A 22,776-nucleotide genomic window follows, 5' to 3' on the forward strand; every position below is an offset into this window, starting at 1 on the left:
GAATGTTGAGGTATCTATTCCCATGATGTCTATGATTGAAACCTAACATTCCTCTTACTCAAGTGAAACTGGTGGGTGTTGAGGTATCAACTTGTGAGACTTGTGTTGAGCCATCAACACACAATATCTATGAGGTGAAACCTAACATCCCTTTCAATCAAGTAAAATTGGTGGGTGTTGAGGTATCAACACACAGTCCATATGTGATTAAACCTAACATCCCTCTCACAGCTCAAAGTTCTCATCACAAAAATGTGACTTGAATAATTTGTATCAAATTTTCAGCACTTTACAATGAAGTCACATGACTTGCTCCTGTAAAGTCTGCACAAGAAGTAACGCAGCTGTTATAAATACGCCTATAGCTTCAGAACTAGTAATTATTTTCACAATATTTTAACATAAAAAATGGATAATTTATTTACGTGCATTTCGATACCCAATCTGTCCAGTTTTGTTCAATATTAACAATACAGCAGTGTTTTGAAACAAAAATGCGCGTAAATAAATTATCCTTCTCTATATGTTGAAATATTGTGAAAACAATTAGTTCTGAAGCTATGGCTATAGGCGTATTTATAACAGCTGCGTTACTTTTTGTGCAGACTTTAGACTGGGAATATACAGTTGTGTTCCTTGTCGTGCTTGAATACAACATTCTTTGGTATCATGAAAAGTTTCACAAAAATGGAAATATTTTGTGATTAACCCCAAAAGTTAGCTTTAGATTGCATTGAATTAGTACCTTCTGCACTGCACCTTCCATCAACCTTTTGTATGGATATGCCATCTTGCAACCAAAACAAGTTCTCTCCATACAAACACAAGCCCAACTCTGCATTTTTCTTGTGCTGATCGCTTGAGCATATTGAGGTTGTGTGAACCGGGAGCTGTTATATGAATTCTGACATCATGCACAGCGAGATATTGAGACTTTACCATGAACCATCGGTATAGTCAAACCCAAAGACGCTACCCGGTAACCTGAGGGCACACAGAGCCTGAGAACCTCCTTATTTTTTCCCCTGCTTATCTCGCATACACTTAACATTGCATGTAGTATACTTTTAAGAAGCATAATGTATTATGCAATGTGTATGAAAGTTGTAACAACATGCACACTGCAAGTAGAACATTTGAGATGACAATGCAAAGCGGCTACACATTTGCCAAGAGCTTGCAATGGGCTAGTCCAGTTGAAATCCATACACCCCCTACAATGTATGGAAGACATGACTTTTATCAATTTACAATTCAATTCAATTTTATTCATCTTCCACACAGGGAGTGTGAATTTCAAATGGGGCTACCTGAATGGGAGACTCCATTTGAAATCTACACCCCTGTGCGAGAGATTTTAAATGTCATGTCTTCAGGGGGGTGTATGGATTTTAACTAGACTAACCCAATTAAAAGACGTTGTGATCCTGTATACTATTTTTACTCTTGGTGAGTCAGGGACATCAACAGGTTGAGACAGCTGTTTCACATGTGTATATATAAAGCATTTTTAAACGTGCGTGTGTATGCCAGGGCCTTCAGCGCGCGCTTACGATTAGAAGCTGTGGTCAATGAAATGCACACTGACTTCACCTGACTCGTCAAGACTAAAAATACTAAAGAAACTGAGTCATTGAATTAAACAGTTAGTTCCAGTTTCAATGTAACCAACAACTATAGTGTAGTCAAGACCAGCTTACAACGTAGGCATGCAATTGAATAATATTTGACATGTGGGGGGAAAGTAAAGAGATCCTCTCCATATTTTAGACAATACAGAAACTGTATCGATATTATGCACACTGTTATTTGGATTGTTATATTTTGCCGTTCCAAGACTTATAAAGGTATAGAATGACAAAAAAAGTAAGTGAATACACTCTAAATACATTATTGCAATATTACTTAGTTTAGTTGAAATCTTTTCAAAATTAGAATCTTGTAATTCAGTGATGTTATAATTTGCTAAGGTACGAAATCAGAACTCGACCGGCCGTCAACTGCCGGTTCCGAACGGTTCCGTCCAGTTGTTATTGTTCTAAACAATGGAAACCGGACGGAACCGCCCGGAACCGGCAGTTGACCGCCGGTCAAGTTTTGATTTCATCCCTAATGTAATTTACGGTATGTAAAAATAATGTTAATTAAAGATGGCTTTAAAACCCAACTACCGGCGCCAAGGCAGCACCAACTCTGTTCTCTTTATTGCGAACAATATACACCAGGTCTAATTCTGCCAAGGCCCTGTCGGTTGGGTATTGAAGTCATTCCTTATATGAAATACAAAGTCAGGGTTTATTTCATTCAAATATCATTATTGAATTCTGACAACCACAAGAAAGTTTTTGCTTATGTACATATTTTCATTTGCAATAGTTAATTAAAAAATAATATCTTCATGAAACTATCACTCATAGGTGTAGCTTACTGTTGCACTGATCACTGCGACATAAAATAGCCATCACAATTTAAGGTATTGTTGTGATATATGAATAGGGTTATTATTGTAGATGTCCACACAAATTGTTCACGGCAATGATAGCACAGCAGTTTGGTGTGGTGATCTGGAAGCTACGGGTCTTGGATAAAACACACATGAAGAATGTAGACTGACGATAGGTCAATATCCCACTGTTATTGCATACCTGTCAAAATCACCGAAAAACAATTATTATTATCAATGGTCTTGTAAATTAAATTATTACTCTGTATATATTCACGCTATGTGTTTGTGTATCCTTTTATGTCTTTGTGAAATCTAAGAAAATATAAGTTCACAAAGTAATTAAAGCTGAAAACCTTTAGCAAGTAATGCTTGTATTACTCTGTTCACCAATAGCAGGATTATGGCTAGTATAGTACGGGGTGTATCAAAATGATTGGTACCCATCAATATTCATTGAGCATGGCCAAGACTGTCACATCAAAATGCAGATAACATCCACCTCATTTGTATATTGATGATATAAAAGGTCATACAACTATATGTTGTAGTCACTTCAAGAGGATCCACTGTTGAATGTGGCAGAAGCAGGCGTTTCATTAGACAACAAAGCTGATGGGTACCAATCATTTTGATACACCCTGTATATATTGTATTGTTTCAGTAATAAAACACACTTTCTGTCTCACCTTCCTTTTGTCTTAAGAACAATTTCAATAACTTATACAAACTTGACTGTACATAACTCTGCTCACCTTTAATGAGGAATCACCCATTTTAAAAGCTGCCAAATAGTGCATCCAGTATTTTAAGCTTAGTTATGCATTAAACACATGTTGGGTTCAAATTCTCTGTAGGTACATGTATGATATGCCTGATGCCATGTGTCAAGACCCATTTCAATCGCATATTTTTTTAAAACATTTTTTAAGTGTTTATTTTTAAGCTTTCACAAGAATCACTTCACTGATAGTGCCTTCAATAAAAAGATACAATTGCGTTCAAAGAAGCAGTGGCGTAGCGGCATAAGGGCATGTGCCCCCCCCCATTGATTTCAAAAGGAAAATTGCCAAAAAATGGCTGTGCCCCCCCCCCATCAGACCCGGTGCTCCCCCAATCATGGTCGGTGCCTTCAATATGATGACCCACACTACCCCACTACAAAGAAGCAAGCTCTATACATACCGTATGCTTGTTTGCACTGTTTGAGGGCCTCGTTGAAGTCTTGGCAGAAGGTTATATCGGACGAATCCTGAGCACACCTCATAAATTGTTGGAGTTCATATGCACATGCACCACCTTGCTGGGGTTGCTGCTGTGCGTATTGTGATTGCATGGGCTGTTGTTCCTGGTAAGCTGCTGGCTGGGCTTGTTCACTGCCTCCCCCACCACCGGTCATTGCGTGTCCTATCGTGTGACCCTGTGTACATTTGGGGAAAATTAAGGTGTATGTAAGTATAAGGGCAGGCACAAAAAAGGATACTAGATACTTCAATGTTACAATTCAAATTAACAGTTCTTCTTCTTCCTTATAAGTGCCTCCCTCATTAACCAGTCACTCTTTAATAAAGAAGTTTAGGGTTTCGATTTTAAATTAGGATTGAGGATTCAAGTTAAGTATACCGGGCTGCATACGGTTAAATTTGTATAATATAATTTGAATGTACATTTAATACCCTGGTATATAATCCTTTAGAATTGTTAAAACATCTGAAATGGGCTATTCCAGTTGAAATCCATACACCCCTATCATGGCCTTAATCGCCCACACAGGCATACTTGTGTGAATTGCAATGGGTAACAATTACATTATTTATAAGTGGGTGACTTGACTTCATTTGAAATCTGCACCCCCCTGTGGGGGATTCAGTACATGTCATACTGACAGATTTCAACTTCTGCATTTTTGCATTTTATGGTAAATGTACACTGATGAAAGGGTTGTGTAAAAACAGTCTATGGTTATGTTTTTTAACTAATTATTTAATGAAAATTTAATAAATTGCTTCTAAGATTTGTAAATATATAGCTTAACAAAATGTGCATTTATGTACCTAAAATTAAAGGTAACTCCATTTCGCTCAAAAATGTTATTTATGACATTCTTGCACTGGCCCGACAAATACAGCAAATGTAATAATATTAAATGTTGAAGATGATGTACATAATTTACTTTATAAATTGATCAACTCACCACAGCAGAGCCAATGGCAACCCCTCCTGCTGTAGCTGCCATCTGACCCAACAATCCTGGCCCTTGTCTTGGTGCACCCATGGCGGTTGGCTGCTGTTGGACGGGAACTGGTGCCCTCTGAACTGGGGCTGGAGCGGGTGCACGAGCAACCGTCCTTGGGGGTGCCGATCTGTATGATAAAACAGAAAATTATCAAATTTAATTATAAATATGTATACTGTATAGGCTGTGTACGGTACTGTAGAACTGTAACTTAATGCTTTCCAACAAAAACGTTCGAAGTTAAGGGAACATTATTTAGAGGCCTAATTAATAGGGTCAATCTAGACTGTGGAAATCAGTCAATGAAAGTATCTGTTGGCTTTTCTTTTAACTTATCGTCACTGGGCGGGAAAACCTTATGTACTTTTTGCCCTTGAACATGGATGAAGCAAACCGTTTAAAACCTACATTGTACAAGGCTTTAGCCATGTTCAAGGGCCAATTTCTACAGGCTGGGAAATAAGAAGTGCCGGGCCAGGGGCTACTTTGTAAATAAATAGCCCCTGGTTCACAGTGTTTTACAGGGAACCAAGGGCTATTTTAAATGAACCAGGGGTATTCAATGGATGGGAAAATTTGTTATGTACATTTTGATACCTCACTCAATCAGGCTGGGAAATAAGAAGCGCCGGACCAGGGGTTACTTTAAAAATTTGTAAAAAAAGATAGCCCCTGGTTCTCTGAGTTTTACAGGGAACCAGGGGCTATTTTCAATGAACCAGGGGCAAAATGGCCCCTGGCCCCAACTTATTTCCCAGCCGGAGTACATGTGAGATTTTTCCTGCCCAGTGACGTTATGGAAATTATCCCTGGATACAAAATGGTTGTGGTAAATTCATGTTGGTGGGTCGTGCTAAAAAGGTTGGGGTAAGCTATGTATGGACAATCAGTCACGTTAGCGAAAATATTTCTGGTATTTTTCAAGGTTGTAAAAAATTTAACTCGAGTACATGTAATAATTCAGGTCTGAAAGTGCTACTGCCTAGCCTCCTTCAAAATAAAAATAGAATTTTGCGGTTCTCAGATTGCACGGTTCTCGACTGAAAGTGATGGCCTCAATGCCTCCACCTTGACACACATCATTTTAAACAGAAAAATGTTTGTCATATACATCTTTACACTAAAGAGAGAAGAAAATGCATCTAATCGACTAGTATGAATAATTAGAGAGTAACATTACCGGTAGGGGGCCTACCGTACCTATAACAGATATCAAAAAATGCTCCTTTTTTGTCAATTTTGACCATATACACAAATTCTACTTTCCTGCATGTGCAATCTTATTGGTTCTCATCTGTGTGCACACGATATAACACAGTGCATCGATGCGATACACATAAATCAATATTTCAACCCCCCCCCCCAATAGTCTGGCTGCCAGTGCCAGATGATGTCCCTAGTTTTGTTTTTGATGGATATTAAGGCTGTGACCTATCGGGTAATGATAGGTATTCGGGTACCCAAGGTAAATTTTTTTTTTTTTTTAAGTTATTTATTTTTTCGGCTTTGTAGTGTCCCTGGACCTAGAGCTATATTTGCAGCAAACCTTTGACGAGCGCTACATGTACTGCCGTAATGTTGCGAATTCGGAGCTAACAACGTGCTCGTCAAAGGTTTACTGCATTTGGTTATAAATGCTAGGATCATTCATGGTTGACTTATTCAAAAAAAAAATTGTAGGTCTATGAATTTTTAGACCAAATATCTAGGTTATAATTTTTTAACACTCAAAGTAGGGGGGTTACATAATTATTAAGGGCTGATGACTCAAAATGTAATTTAACAATCAAAATGTTTGCACAATCTTACGTTTATATAATGCAAAATTTTTGCACTCCGCGCGCCTCCTTTGCACACACGATCAAATTTGAACGCACTCCGCGGCGTCTGCGCACTTTCTTCGACTTCGTTGAGTCGTTCTTCGACTTTGTTCCGGCAATGAATAATTTGTCTGGAGTAGGGGAAGGGGGGGTCATAAAAATTTTGGACCCATACAAATTTTCGACCAAAGATAGGGGGGGTCGTAAAAAAATTAACTCCGCCTCTCCGGTAGGCATGATCACATTCTCACATGTGAGGGCAGGCTCAGGCATGAGACTGCACTTTCCTAAAAAAAACTAAAAAAACTGAAAATGCGCGTGAAATTGGGCAAAAAGTACCAAAAACAGGCTGAAATTAAATAAAGTTGCGGAAATTTTGACTATAAAAAAAACTGAATTCAGTTTTTAAACTGAAAATTCTCATGCCTGCAGGCTTCATTAAGCATCTTGTGATCCAAGATCCTGCTTTAACTGTGTAATCCAATAGGGAAATGAAGAAAATTTGGATTTTGACCCTCAAAATTCCAACCTGCATAAATTTTAGTAAAAATGCATTTGTGGAATACTATTCACTATCAAGTAGTGAAAGCCACATTTCATGAAACATTAGCGCATTTTTGTAAAATGGCCCTTCATGCTCAAAAATTTAGCCATAAAATATATACACGCTCATGCATGTTAAAACATAGGAAGCCACTGATAGTGATAAGGCCACTAACAGTCAATTTTGAGTTTCCCGTCACATAATTTCTGAAAACAAGTGAGGTAACTTTTTCATAAATTCATTATTTTTCTGCCTTTCATTAGGCCCTTCGCACTTGATTATTAGTTTCCTGTTTAAGATTTTGAAAAAGGAACAAGGTGACTTTTAATTATTATTAATTATCTTTTATTTTCTTTATTTAGTGTGAACCATTACAAGCAACTATTGACTCGTTTTGACTAGAGCAGGCATTTAATTATTTCACAACAATATTTTATTTTATAAATAAGTGAAGGTGGAGTTGTACTCTTTGTTCATTCATCATTATTGTTGATATTATTAAAGTCAGAAAATGGAAAGTAGAAGCAGTTGAAAGTTATTTTAAAGGAGAAAATTAGAAATAAAAATAAAATAATTAATTATTTTGAGATTTTCAATTTTGGACGCGGGCGGTAAACAGGAAACTAATAATCAAGTGCGAAGGGCCTTATATGACCAACACGCATGTAAAATGAGTTATTTGCCGCTCACTCACTTGACGATGGATGTTTAGCCCAAATGAGATTCAAAAGTATATTAAAAAGAGTCTGCAAGGTTGACAGCAAACTGTATGTTTTGATTTTGATTTTTCCACAAAAAATAAATGGATATTCATCATTTTTTTTGCAAATATAACCAGTTTTTATTGGTATTTTTTGGAAAATCACAATAATGAATTCAAGTGAGCGGCAGAAAATGAAGTGAGGGCGGGTGACGGAACAATTTTTTTTTTGTATTTTCTTTTTTCAAATTGCAAATTATTTTAGTCACTGTTATTGGTTTTCCCTAGATAGCTGTGTACTCACTGCGTAGTCCCTAGCATCCTAGTGAGTAGATTTTCTTGCAATATTTGGCCTATTTACCTTCAAATTTGATCCTTACATGTACATGTACTTTGATTCCAGAACAATATCCAGCGTAGTAAAAAATAAATTTTTGGCGTTTCTGATCGTCACGATGAAGCAATTTTCATGACAAAAATGGTTGCTCAGTTACTTTGTCTCATTTGTTTTTGTCGTAGGCAGGTGGTACATGTAGGTTAGTCTCGGCCCACACTGTATGTGTCTATAGGAACGACGAGCGTTAGGACCGACGCAAATTGGCTGTGCAAAAGACTATCGTTGATGCTGACCAATGACGTATTTTCACGCCATCTTAATCAACCAGTCCTTCAACTGCTTACACACGGTCATCGGGTTGTGCTTGTTCCGCCTATTTTTTTTCTTTCGAGATCGGGGCCTTGGGATTTAGGCTATTTTCACGCGTGTCCTTGGAACCAAAACAACAGCGGGAATCGTATGTTAAATCGACATAGAAAAGATTTAGGTGGGGACAGCGAAAGTGAAGGTCAAACCTTTGTGCGCACGCGCAGTGAAATTTGTCATTTTTCATTTGTGATCATTTTTGTTGGACGTGGGGAGAGAGACGGCTTCTTAAATCATCTTAATTCGCCGAAATTCCAAATGATATTGCGTTTCAAGAATTTGGTATTTCTGATTCTTATATGTGACCCGTTACAGCGAAAGGTAGGCCTACCTTATGTCGGCTGCTACATGTGTCTGTTTTTCCATATTGTTGGCAGCAAATATCAAACAATAATGACAATCTGAAGTGGCGGTCATTTCAAATCATCTCCAAGTCAACGAGGTTCAAGAATGTCCTCCCATTGTTAGTGGGTGGCTAATACATACCTATACAAATGTAATACAATGCTTTTGTAACCCACCACTCGACTCATGCCATTTGAATAGGGATTAGCCATATAGCAAATAAAGACTGGACCTGTATAACAAACAGTTCTATAGACAGGTACAAGCTTATTATCCTCTACAACAATAGGATTAATGATTGGTTTAGAATGCATTTGGCACTAGCAAAATAAGACATTTGTAGCTCCCGACTTAAGGTACCTTTTGCTGTAACAGGTCACATATGAGTACAGTTAACAGTTTCATGCATCATCCACATTTCAAAGAAATTTGTTAAAATGCCAGAGCGGCGCAAAGTCTTAAGCGTGTAAATCACATTCACACACAAAATGGGAAAAACAAGTCTCAGTGGACATCAGGGGTAGCACTAGGTTTTAAATCCAGGGTTCTCAGAACCCTGAACCCCTGAAAGTGTTAAAATATGCGCTCAAATCCTAAAATGAGGGGTTCTCTAGTCAAGTATTGAATGCCCGTTTCAATATATCAGTATCAGATTTTGTGATTTTGGTTATGTGTAAATAGTTTATGGCCTGGCAAAACGCGATCTCCCTTTCACGCTTGTGATTCTCGCTATTAAGGCAATGTCATGTAAGGGACCGATCGTTATTTACGGCAGGGGGTAATGGGCGCTTTGGAAAAAATATCGACAAAAAATTTCGCGTTCCCCCCTCCTGGTTCAACGAAAAATTTTGTGTTCCCCCTCAGGCTCAAGACCCAAAAAAATTCGGATTCCCCCTCAAAAGCGCCCATTACCCCCTGTCGTAAATAACGATCACTCCCTAACCAACTATCTGGCTTTTAAAGAAAGTTCCCACGCAGTGTACTTGCTATAAAAGTGTTGCTTTATGCCATAAAAGTTGGCGAATTCCATAAAATGCAGTTCAACTTTGGCAAAGTGCAGAATTCAACAGCATTGCAAGTCACATGTGACGAGTGAAAAAGCCATGATTTACTCAAAAAAAAATGACATTTCATTGCTAATGAGTTCAAGTTTAGGCCAAATATCATGATATTTATTGAATTACTGGAGTATTTTGACTATAAAACATAATTCAAGGGCAAATTTTTGTCACCTTTTCCTTCTACGACCTCGTATTTCACCGCTGGCATATCTCTACACACCACCCTTGAAGCATTCCTTACCGATCCTAGAATTAGAAATTACCAACTCACGTACGTGTCGTCATTCAGTACTGCAATAGAACTCATCAGTGATTCTATACAATATCACAATCTGTGTTAAATTACGCTGGAGGTGTGTATTTTATTTTTATTTTTAAATTATGTTACAATGCTACGGCGACTTCACATCAACATTTATGTTATTGCATTTTATGTTACATAATTTCTGGACAGGTCGTAAATATTGGAGATCGAAGCTTTTATTTTTCTTTCACATGTTTTCATTTTTCTGCGCGCATGAAAACCCCCGAACTGGTATGCAAAAATGAATAGATGCGCTCAAACTTAAAAAAATGCGCGTGGCGCGCAAGAACGCAACTTAGCGCGACCCCTGGTGGACATAGGAACGGCGTCCTAGACCTAGAATGAGACTTCAGGCGATCGAGTCTAAATTATTTACAGATTCTGGTTATTTTTTGGGTCATTTCCAAAAACAAAACAAAAAACCAGGCCGACCAACGGACCCTACTTCCGCCCGTAGAACAGGATTTCTTTTTTTCGTCGCCTCCCCGACATGACCCCCCCCCCCCTCCCCCCGCCGAGGAAAATGACATCCCCTCCTAGTAAATCATGACGCATCACTTCAATCTTCATGACTTGTTGAATTGGATTGCGGTTTGCATCCATTATATCACCGACTTTCAGCATCTGCCTTACCTCACAGGAGACATAGACCTCCCTCTACTCCTTCCACCTCTTGGCATGTTGTTTTATAAATAAGATCACTTGAAAAATTGATTCAAACTAAAGCACTAATCCACGTTGTTACTCAATGCGATTGCGATTTCTCGAACGATCACCTGGGTCATCATGGTCAAAGTTCATCGCGCACGCGTGCAAAGCAAAAAATTGTGTAAAAGAAAGCCACAGGGCAGATTTACCCTAATAATGTGTGTACCAGTCGTTTTAAAAATGTTCCGGGGTGTCGCGATGGTCAAGGGTTACCATTCTCAACATTCTAGAAAAAATGGAGTACTATTTTTTGGTATAAGGCCGAATAAAAAAATAAACATGTATCACGTCCCCTCCCGCTTCCTTAGTTTTGAGGTTTCTTCAATTTTATTTTTATTTTTTGAAATTCAGTTTATCAAAAAATATGTTTAGGAAGTAGATTATGCTTTAACAAGAAACACTCTTCATAAGAAGCTATAAGAGCTCATAAGAGCTTGTGATAGTCCCGGTGATAGTTAGAGCGGAGGGGGCCTATCTTCCTCCTTTTTTTCAAAAACCCGGACGTGAAACATGTTTTTTATTTTACTTGGCCTAATATTAACATTGAGGAATTTTTGATAAACAAATCCAATGTTTTCTGCTAAATTTAGATTGATTAATGTTGATTTGTGATTGATTGATTAATGAAAGTCCCATTCAGTGATCCCAGCGAAACTTTGTGTAAAAAAAATTGTTTCTAAATTGCTTAAAAGTGAAGGATACCGTCAAATGGGGTAACTTTGGGCACTTTTCAGAGTTTTTAAATCACTGCTTCCAAACAAAACCAAATATATTTCTAATTATCTCTAAGTTATGACATTAGGGTTCCCTTCTAGACCTAGAAATTGAAAAAGATTTTTTAATAATTTTGCAAGGGTGCCCTAGGGGTTAAAAATAGCCTGACCAAAGCTACCCCGCATTTGGGGAAACTTTGGTCAGAGTATTACATTCCATGAAGAAAAAAAAATCAAAAAAATTGATCAAGTTGTTGTTTTTTTATGACATTTGACCCCTTGCAAAATTAATCAAGCACACATCCTTGCTCACAAATATCGATTTTTATTTATGCTCATTTTTGGTCAAAAAATTGTAAATTTCGAGGAAATTGGACATGAGCGACTATTTTTCTTCCAAATATATTAATTTTCTTAACAAATTGACACCAAATATGACTAAAAACAATATTGCTGTACGAAAATATGACCATTTAAAAAATATATTTGACCGACCAAAGTTACCCGCTGACCGAAGTGGCCATACCATGCATACGGCTGACTCGGGCTGAGACGAATATTCGTCTCAGTTTTACGGTAAGTCATTCAAATTGTCATTTGATATTTTTGAAATAAAAAATTTGGCAACAAACGAAGTTGCCCCCACCCCGGGATTGATGCCCATGGGCGAGTGCACTATGATGCAACTTTCAAGCTAGTGTGGTCTCAGGTATTGGAGACATAATAAAAAATGCGCTGGTAGTAATTCCAATTTTCTTTGCTTTGCCGTAGTTGTTCGGCTCAAAAATAAAAGGGATATATCTTACAGTAAAACTAATATTTTATGGCAAAAAATGCTAATCTATTTTGTATGAAAATGTTATAATAAGGCTAAATGCTCCTCGGTCAATATCACGATGTAAACAGTGCAGCGAAAAGTGCAAGTGACTCCTGAACCGGGCTATCTTTCGTTCGCATTCAGTCTCCAACTCCCGAAATTTCTTGAGGCAATCACTGCCGTAATCGTTATCGAGACGTCTGTGTATATTTAACCGTCGTGGTAACTCCATGAATGAAAGAAAAGTTTAACCAATTTCTCACGACTTACTTGTTTAGCTGTGGTGGCATGCGGCCGACATCCATCGACACTCGTTGCAATTGACACTCGTTGCAATTTTTTATGCGTATTTCTCCTGAAAAAAGAAAAATTGTGTTGGTCATGATGCAGTCATGTCTACAGTAGAATTCACGACGACCTTTGCAGGACTTAAACCTCATTAAAAGCTATTAAGGCATGGGAACATTAAAGTAGCGTTCTCCGAAAAGTTTTTCGATAAATTCATTAATTTCTCAAAAAGTAAAAATCTCAGTTTAATAAATAACGGTTAAAATGAAAGCCATTATGGGGGCCTAATTATCGTATCATTATAATAGGTCTGGCACCAATGCAAGCATTTGTTTCGGTGTCCCAAATTCATAGTAAAATATGCTGACGCTATTTTTTACAAATCGCCTAGAATTGCATATTTAGGTTTCAGCGATTGCTGAAAAAAGACGGGTATATTTCTGAAAAGCGTTTTCGCTTGGAATGTAGATGCCTATTGTGGAGCTTAATGTCCGTGATTTTAATTTATAAGCTCTTTCATTGACAATTTGCAACGTCTTTTGCACACCATGCGGGTCGCCTGCTTGAATCCCGATATTTTAAAAATTATGGTTTTTTTTAACCAAACAACCAGCAAAAAGAGTTCTCTAAACTGTCCTTTAACCGCAGATAACATTAGATCGACTGTGCTGTCGGTAGAATTTTAACGAGAACCAAAAGTGTTCGCCAAAGTCCGGTAAATATGGACTATCGCGGAATATGGCGTTTTAGTAAAAGTTGCATTTTTGCCAGTGCTTTTTCTGTTCTTGCTATGAAGAACATTATGAACTTACCTCAAACGTAGAACATAGTTGGCAAATATATTCCGGTTCGACTATGACTTATTCCAGATCATCGATCTTTGCTATTGGCAAACTTATGAACATATTTGTATTTTGTAAAATGGCGAAAAAATTGCAAAATTGGGTAACTCCACCAGCCATACTTTAACATCTAGTTAAAACGTGTCATAGGTTAGGTTGTCCTTTCCGATTTTGACAGAATGCCGTAACAAGCGTATTCAGATTCTTTCCTATATTGATTGATTTTAAACAATTGATTCGAACCAACGTCCTTGATCCTACTGTAAAGTGTTCAGAAGTTTTTGGATTTTGATCAATTGTACAACAGCTGTGCTCAGTCTGGCGTATAATAAGCGTCTCTTTGTTATTTACATTAGATAAATGAATGGGAAATAAAGAGAGTTTATTATCGTGAGTTCTATATATGTTTGTTGGTTTAGTTTATCACTATGCACAGCTCCAAGATATAGTATACAGTGGGTTTTATTTTTTAATTCATCCCATTATTTTGGCTTCAAATGGACATAAACCATTTTTTACAGTTATTACTGATATAATTTCTTCGCTTTTGGTAAACCGAAATAATAAACTATAAAACCATTAACTTATGGAATATATTTCCTATAAGGCGCGTGAAAGTCGATACCGAGTTTATCGTTCCCCGCCCGCGTAACTTTTTGGAGCGTCAAATTTTCAAAAATGCCAAAATAATTCATTATTTCCAAAGTATCAGTGTTTTCAAAAATTTTAGCAATAATATTGGAAACATATATTTTTGTTTGTAAAACATATATTCATAACTTGGAAACAAAACCAGGCTCTTTTCTAACTTTCCTAGTCCTTACCCATATAAAAACATGTTTATAAATCACATGTATGAGTTTGGCTTTAAATCAACACGCATTTTAGGTCAATAATGAAATCTGATGAAATAGTGAAAATGAAAAGTCACCTCACCAACCGGGAAAAAAGGGACGATAAACTCGGAATTGACTTTCATGGGCCTAATCTATACTGTCATGTTGGTGCAAAGTAAAGCATTTGAGATTGTTCATCAGGTGGTAAAAGTTGTTCCTGAGAGAATCTTAAGTCCCGTTGCCTTCAAATTTCAAGCCGTAACAGTATCAGAAATGTTGAATGATACCAGGCAGCTGTTAATTGCCTAACCCACCCCCCCCCCATAAACCCCGGGCCATAAACACAACGCATGCCCCTCACATCCACACACCTCACTCTGCTTTCACTTTGCAATGAACTCCCCATTAAGAACTCAGGAAATCATTTTGTATTCTTACATGTCAAAACTAAGCATAAGCATGCCATATCTTGCTATTCGGGGGGAGCACTTCAATTATATGAGATCTACTAATGAGGCCTACTAATTTCAAAAGACTATTCGGCAACATCATCAGGGATAAATATAATAAAGGTTGTAAATGAAACAATAAAAGCGTCTGAATCAGGATGACGATAAATCCAATGGGAAAAAAAAGTGTGTGTGTGGGAGGGGGAGGGTGGTGGATGACAAACCATGTGTTCTGGGTGATAGCGAAAGGGGGGGTCTTAATTTAAGGGTTATTCAGTGATCCCAGCGAAAGTATAAAATGGTAAAACAGATTTAAATTGTATATATAAAATACCTAAAAGTGAAGGATAAATCATTAAAATTGTCATTAGATATTTTAAAACGTTTTGGCGAGAACCGATGAAAAGCAGCAGTATTGATACAGTTGAAGCCCCGCCCCGTTCAAATGCATGTAGCTAATTTCTCTACTAAATAGAGAAATTACAGATTCATGTAAAAAATAACTTATTTTATCTTTAATACAGGGCTTAAGGTCCTTCAAATTAAAATCTTAGTTTACTGTTCAATATTTTCAAAAAGGCACGAGGTAACTTTCAATTATTAATTATTAATTACTTATTATTTTCTTTATTTTGAAATGAGTGGTTACAGCCCAATATGAACAGCACATTTTGGCACTGCGGATTTAACTATTTTGCAATTATGGTTGATATTATGCATTGATGATAATGTATAGTTAGGATGATCAAAGTTTAAAGAAACTAGCAAATAAATGTTATTAAAATGTCATTTAACAGAGAAAATGTCAAATAAAAAGAAAATAATTAAATATTTTGAATTTCTCAATTTTGGATGCGGGAGGGAAACAGTAAACTCAAAATCAATTTTGAAGGGCCTAATGTTTGCACATCGAAACTAACAAAGGTGCTGGGCAAGGTGCTAAAATCTAAATTTTGCTGATTCATGGATTTCTACATTCTCCGGATGAAATCACTGAACAGGTTTTTACAGCCCTACATATAGGCCTACTACGCATCAGTCACCTTCATCATATAGATCCTAGAAAATAACGCCACTGAGCTCCCCCCGGACAAGACAAATTTCAGTACCATTTAAATTGAGAGGTACTTGCCCACTGAAGCATGATTAATAGCTGCTAGTATTGCATAATATTATAAAGCGTTTTCTATCGAATAAAAATAGTCTGATCAGTACTAAAAGCGCAGAGTGATTTAAAAATATTACTATAGTCTGGTCAGTACTAAAAGCGCAGAGTGATTTTATTTATTGCATTTTTAATTAAAAGAACCACTTTTTAGGTAAGTTACACAGCTGAAGTTGTGATAGTATTGAGATACAACAATATCATGGTATAAACAAGAATATGATCCTTTGGTAAAAATTTCTATTGTCTCTACCCTTAAACCAAGATAACACTCATTGAAAACAGCTCAACTGATTAAATCAGATCTTCTCTGGTTAAATCCACACTACACATGTTTCTGTTTTACCTGTGCGGTATTGAAATGAGCTGGTATTATAGTTTCAGTTGGGTAACCGATTATAAAGCAAACGCAAAAATTTAGGACATGTTACAAAACTATATTTTCTAGAATTTCAGAGAACACTTTAAATATTGACCTGTTATTTTTCACACAGTGACGTTAACTAGGCAATATCCTATATTTCTAACATACACTATTTGTAGAGGTCACGCGTCAATGGTGAGAGCACTGTGTATTGTGTAAAGGAAAACGGACAGTAACTGCAGTATGTAAAGTTCGGGCTCGTACATGTTCTCCCCCCGTTCGAAGCGAAATTAATTTTCAAGGCATGCAGCGGGCTGATGACGTAAGTAAAGGAAGCGGACACTATACGCCGTAGAAGTGACGTCATAATCGGATTAACTACCATAGCAATAGATGAATACAATTTTTGAATAAACCGCCCTGCACTACAAGCAGATTGCACTAATCACCTGTGTATTTCAGCAAACATAGATTGAATACAATACCGCTCTTTTCAAAGATACTTATCTTACAGGTGCGAGTGATACGCCTTTCTTTGACATCTATGGTTCAATGCATCGGTACCGGGTGAACGTTGTAGTGCAGGGCGGTATAGTCAAAATTGTATTCATCTATTGCTATGGTAGTTAATCCGATTAACTACGTCACTTCTATGGCGTAGGGATGACCATCATAATTTCATGTTGCCCCTGTTGCTACAAAAGATTGTTTTCTGGAAAGAACTCATCAACAGAAGTATTTTGGTGGTTAAATGGTCAAAATCGGTCAAAAACTTTTCCAATTATGAATTTTCAAAGTTTCCCATTCTGACCGGTCATTGGAACGAAATAAATTGACAAAGTCTAAAAATAGCAATGTGAGCAAAATTGGTATAAGCATTATTTACCTTTTTATATTTCTTTATTTTAATATATATGCAAACATGAAACAAGCATATGTGAAAGTATCAAAGGGATTTCTTATGAAATGGCACTTTACTAGTCAATAGCATTAAGTATTTCTTCAAACCGAGGCACTGAAATCATGCTTTTAGAAAACATTTGCCAAAAATCATCCATAATGGCCTAAGTGGCACAAAATCAAAAGTCCAGGTGAACTTTTTTTCCACAACAATATACACTACACATAAGAAAAATACTAATGTACTACAAGGGATTTTCAACATAGGAATCCAAACAATCAAGTATCAACATGCACAGCTTTGTCCTGATATCACTTCTGGGGTTTTAACAAAATGTTTAACCTCTATTGTGATTGGCAGCAGCATATTATGTATCTCTTTGATAGCTGATAATGCCCAGCCATTCAGCAAGTGGCTAATAACTGACCTTGATAGGCTTGAATGAATACTGTCATCTGCTACAAAACCATCACACTCTAGGACCTGGTCACTCCATATGCTACAGGGAGCACAGTACTTTAACAATGGAGTGAAATACTCATTATTGATTAGGCGCGTATTTTAAAAGTACAGCTCCTGTGCGTGTATAGCAGCAGCAAGTCACTGTAGATGGTATAAATATTAGAAAATGTTTAGGGTTGAGATCAGGTGAAAAATACAACAAATGAGCACGAAACATCACATTTATGTTCAGAAAGGTGTCTATTTAACATGATTCGAAAGGTGTATGGAAATTCCAAAGGGAAGCTGGTGATTTAATTTTTAACTCGAGATCTACTTGTCCATTTTATAACCTTTTTACAGAGGGTATGATAGAGGTAATAACGACAACTCTGCCAAATTACAGCTCAGTAGGTCAATGTTTTCACCTGATCTTATTCATCTGAATATTTTGTGCCATTCTGAGCAGTGCTGCACTTGGCCACTGGCAATTAAGCGCACTGTGGCGATGGACCAATTTTGACTCACACTTACAGAAAAACCTAATAAGTTATGTTGCTGTAATTTGCAGGATAGTTACAAAACATAATTTGCATTATTTTGTAACATCTCCAATTGTTACAGAAAAATTATGAGAAATAAAAGAATGAGCTCAATTTAGAAATGTCTGTGCAAGCAGTGCACAGTTGAGCTCCCTGCATGTCTATGGGAGTGTTACAATCAAGTTGATGGTTCATTGGTAATCCCTACTATAGGGGAGAGTTCCCCTATCATGCATATGTTCACAATAACACAATGAGCCTAGAGCTCTTTTCATGTTCATTCATGCATAGATCATCTAGATCAAAGAGCTTTTAAATAGAAATAGAGTCGCAATAGATTATATAATCTTTTGTTCGTTTGATGCCGATTAGAAGTTGCGACAGGCTATTCATAAAAGTGGTACCATTGTTTCGGCATCATATTAACGCTCTACACAACAGGCGAGTATCAATAAGTGACCACACTACAGTCATGTGTAAGGGCAGTCATGTGTAAAGTGGTACCATTGTACTCACGTATCCCAAATGTGTGCTTGTGTGGGTCTGAAGTATAGAGGAATCCAAATTCACGCATTCCTACACCTGACTAGCAGCCTTTAGTCGGGTAGCCGTCAGCTACAATGCACTCAAAATGTGAAATGATTCGGCCTTGGCGGAAATTTTAAACTGCATTCCATCACCCGTTTTACACCTTCCGCGAAAACACAGGCAGACTAAAGAATAACACAATACAGTTCCCTTCGACAAAACACACAGCATGGTCTATTCGCTGTTGAAGTGACATAATAATCGGATCTATAGACGAATCCAACGAGCCAAGTCATGGTCAGGATTTGGTCGGACATATTTGGGTAGCCGCTAGCACCAACCTGGTGTTTTGAGCGTCCAATTGTGCAAATAAAAGCCGCCTAACACCTAGAGAAGATGCAAGGACGAGGAGGGTTAATAGAATAATATATAATAGAGATAATTCCGCAGGTAATGTAAAACGGGTGATGGAATGCAGTTTAAAATTTCCGCCAAGGCCGAATCACTTCACATTTTGAGTGCATTGTAGCCGACGGCTACCCAACTAAAGGCTGCTAGTCAGGTTACGGTTCGCTATCTCTAAGGTTCGCTATCTCTAAGGTTCGCTATCTCTAAGGTTCGTTATCACTAATTACGAAAGAGGTCCGCTATACCTAAGGTTCGATATCACTAATTTTGAAAAAGGTTCGGTATTTCTAAGGTTCGATATCACTAATTTTAAATAAGGTTCGCTATCTCTAATTTTAAATAAGGTCCGCTATCACTAATTTATTGAAGGTTCGCTATCTCTAAGGTTCGCTATCACTAATTTAAAATAAGGTCCGCTATCTCTAATTTTAACAATCCCGGTATCCCTAAGGTTCGCTATCTCTAATTTTAAATAAGGTCCGCTATCTCTAAGGTTCGCTATCTCTAAGGTTCGCTATCTCTAAGGTTCGCTATCACTAATTTCAAATAAGGTTCGTTATCTCTAATTTTAAATAAGGTTCGCTATCTCTAATTTCAAATAAGGTTCGCTATAGCGGTCCTTATTTAAAATTAGAGATAGCGGACCTTATTTGAAATTAGAGATAGCGGACTTTATTTAAAATTAGAGATAGTGGACCTTATTTAAGATTAGTGATAACGAACCTTAGGTATAGCGAACCTTAATCGAAATTAGTGATAGCGAACCTTAGAGATAGCGAACCTTAATTAATTAGGGATAGCGAACCTTAAACAAAATTAGTGATAGCGAACCTTAGGTATAGCGGACCTTTATTGGAATTAGTGATAACGAACCTTAGAGATAGCGAACCGTCAATAAATTAGTGATAGCGGACCTTATTCAAAATTAGTGATAGCGAACCTTATTTTAAATTAGTGATAGCGAACCTTATTTTAAATTAGTGATAGCGAACCTTATTTTAAATTAGTGATATCGAACCTTAGAACTAGCGAACCTTATTCTAAATTAGTGATATCGAACCTTAGAAGTAGCGGACCTTTTTTTAGGTATAGCGAACCTTTTTCTCTATTAGAGATAGCGGGATTCTGATCTCCATAGACTTTAAACGTTAGTGATAGCGAACCTTAGAGATAGCGAACCTTAGAGATAGCGGACCTTAGAGATAGCGGGATGTCACCGCTAGTCAGGTGTAGGAATGCGTGAATTTAGATTCGTCTATATAAGGAGGCTTTAGCTGTCGATGCAATCATCTTTACCACCCACCTGACGTTAGGCGTTTCATTTAAATAAATAGAATGCTCTCGCTGATCGATTACACATTAGAATGTATGAAGGCTGCCATGTCCAGTCCATATATCTATATTACACTATAATGGTGATCGCTATAGACGAATCCAAGGAGCCAAGTCATGGTCAGGATTTGGTCGGACATCTTTGGGTAGCCGCTAGCACCAACCTGGTGTTTTGAGCGTCCAATTGTGCAAATAAAAGCCGCCTAACACCTAGAGAAGATGCAAGGACGAGGAGGGTTAATAGAATAATATATATAATAGAGATAATTCCGCAGGTAATCCCATCGCATCTATTCATACATAGTACTTTTGTTCGCAAGTACATCAATGCATAGATACCGCGTGTAGTTAATCCGATTATTATGTATTAAGGTGTAAAACGGGTGATGGAATGCAGTTTAAAATATCCGCCAAGGCCGAATCATTTCACATTTTGAGTGCATTGTAGCCGACGGCTACCCAACTAAAGGCTGCTAGTCAGGTGTAGGAATGCGTGAATTTAGATTCGTCTATATAAGGAGGCTTTAGCTGTCGATGCAATCATCTTTACCACCCACCTGACGTTAGGCGTTTCATTTAAATAAATTGAATGTTCTCGCTGATCGATTACACATTAGAATGCATGAAGGCTGCCATGTCCAGTCCATATATCTATATTACACTATAATGGTGATCGCTATAGACGAATCCAAGGAGCCAAGTCATGGTCAGGATTTGGTCGGACATCTTTGGGTAGCCGCTAGCACCAACCTGGTGTTTTGAGCGTCCAATTGTGCAAATAAAAGCCGCCTAACACCTAGAGAAGATGCAAAGACGGGGAGGGTTAATAGAATAATATATATAATAGAGATAATTCCGCAGGTAATCCCATCGCATCTATTCATACATAGTACTTTTGTTCGCAAGTACATCAATGCATAGATACCGCGTGTAGTTAATCCGATTATTATGTATTAAGGTGTAAAACGGGTGATGGAATGCAGTTTAAAATTTCCGCCAAGGCCGAATCATTTCACATTTTGAGTGCATTGTAGCCGACGGCTACCCAACTAAAGGCTGCTAGTCAAGTGTAGGAATGCGTGAATTTAGATTCGTCTACACGTATACATGTAAGTATAGTCGAAATACTGCGTAGCACTGGATAAAATATAATGGTCGAAGTGGAGAGATTTTTAGGCGCAGTGCAAAATTGAATACAATTCAAGAGACACGACGTTTCGGGTGTAAAACCCTTTAACAAGTGTGATGATACCAGGCAAAGCAAAATGCACAAATCAAAAAAGAAACAAACCAGAAATTACATAATACAAGAAACAAAAATGGTGGGGTGAGTAGCTCAGGACAAAAAAGTATAAAAACAAAATTGTTCTGAACTACACACTTACAAACATGGTAAATAAGGTGATTGACCAAGCAAAGCAGAGAAAAAAACATCCATTGTGCATTGTCAGACCTTATTGATGACATAGGCAAAATGTGAGAAAAATAAAACAACACAATATAGACCAGGAGCCAAAGGCGAACAAAAAAACCCAAAAAGATGTTATAGTCCAAGAGCTAGGAAAAAAGTTAGACACTGAAAATGTCAAATTTGTTATTGAGTCCATTTGGTTGAACAGTACCCAGTTTGAAAATGAGTTGATCATCTAGATCAACGCTCTGCAGGCGATCTTGACTATTGCCTCTGGTGTGAATGGCACCCGTAACTCTGATGTCATTGATGGTACATGCGTTGGGTGGATTGAAGTGACGGGCCACCGGAAAACCGTCAAAATTGCACCTTATTGAACGCAAATGTTCAGTGAACCGGTCAGCCAACCTCCGTAAAGTCTCACCAACGTAAAGAATATTGCAGCGAGTGCAGATAATCACATAGACAACGTTCGTAGAGGTACAGGTGAATTGATCCTTGATATCGAAGTGCCCAGATGGACCATGAATACGAAGATTGGCCTCGTTGGATACGTAAGGGCAAGTATTGCAACGTTTACGAGCACAACTGTATGTTCCAGCTTTGGCATTGTTCTGGTCCAAAGCATGAGGATGGGATGCGCGAACAAGGTGGTTTGAGAGGTTCCGATCCTTCCTAAAAGCAGTTACAGGAGGGTCTGTGAAAACGTGCTGAGTGGATGGATCATGCTGCAGAGTCTTATAGTTCTTGAATATGATGTTCCGGATGGGGACGTTGTGAGGGTGATAGGTGAGCACAAGAGGAGTCCGATTGGATTTATCGCGGCTGAATGGTTGAAGAGCCTCATCACGTTGGACTTTATTGACGCGCGTTAG

General features: G+C 37.7%; 1 protein-coding gene across 1 annotated transcript; it reads right to left on the reverse strand.

The window, feature by feature from the left end:
- Nucleotides 1–454: 454 nt before the first annotated feature.
- Nucleotides 455–10,949, reverse strand: LOC140164968 (putative coiled-coil-helix-coiled-coil-helix domain-containing protein CHCHD2P9, mitochondrial). The gene is made up of 4 exons (XM_072188376.1): nt 10,790–10,949; nt 4,638–4,806; nt 3,629–3,863; nt 455–2,645 (listed from the first exon to the last, which is right to left on the reverse strand). Exons 1-4 carry the CDS (start codon nt 10,834–10,836, stop codon nt 2,635–2,637), a joined length of 462 nt encoding a protein of 153 aa, XP_072044477.1. The 5' UTR covers nt 10,837–10,949; the 3' UTR covers nt 455–2,634.
- Nucleotides 10,950–22,776: the final 11,827 nt, after the last annotated feature.

The sequence above is a fragment of the Amphiura filiformis genome, chromosome 11, assembly GCF_039555335.1.
Source record: "Amphiura filiformis chromosome 11, Afil_fr2py, whole genome shotgun sequence".
Taxonomy (NCBI): domain Eukaryota; kingdom Metazoa; phylum Echinodermata; class Ophiuroidea; order Amphilepidida; family Amphiuridae; genus Amphiura; species Amphiura filiformis.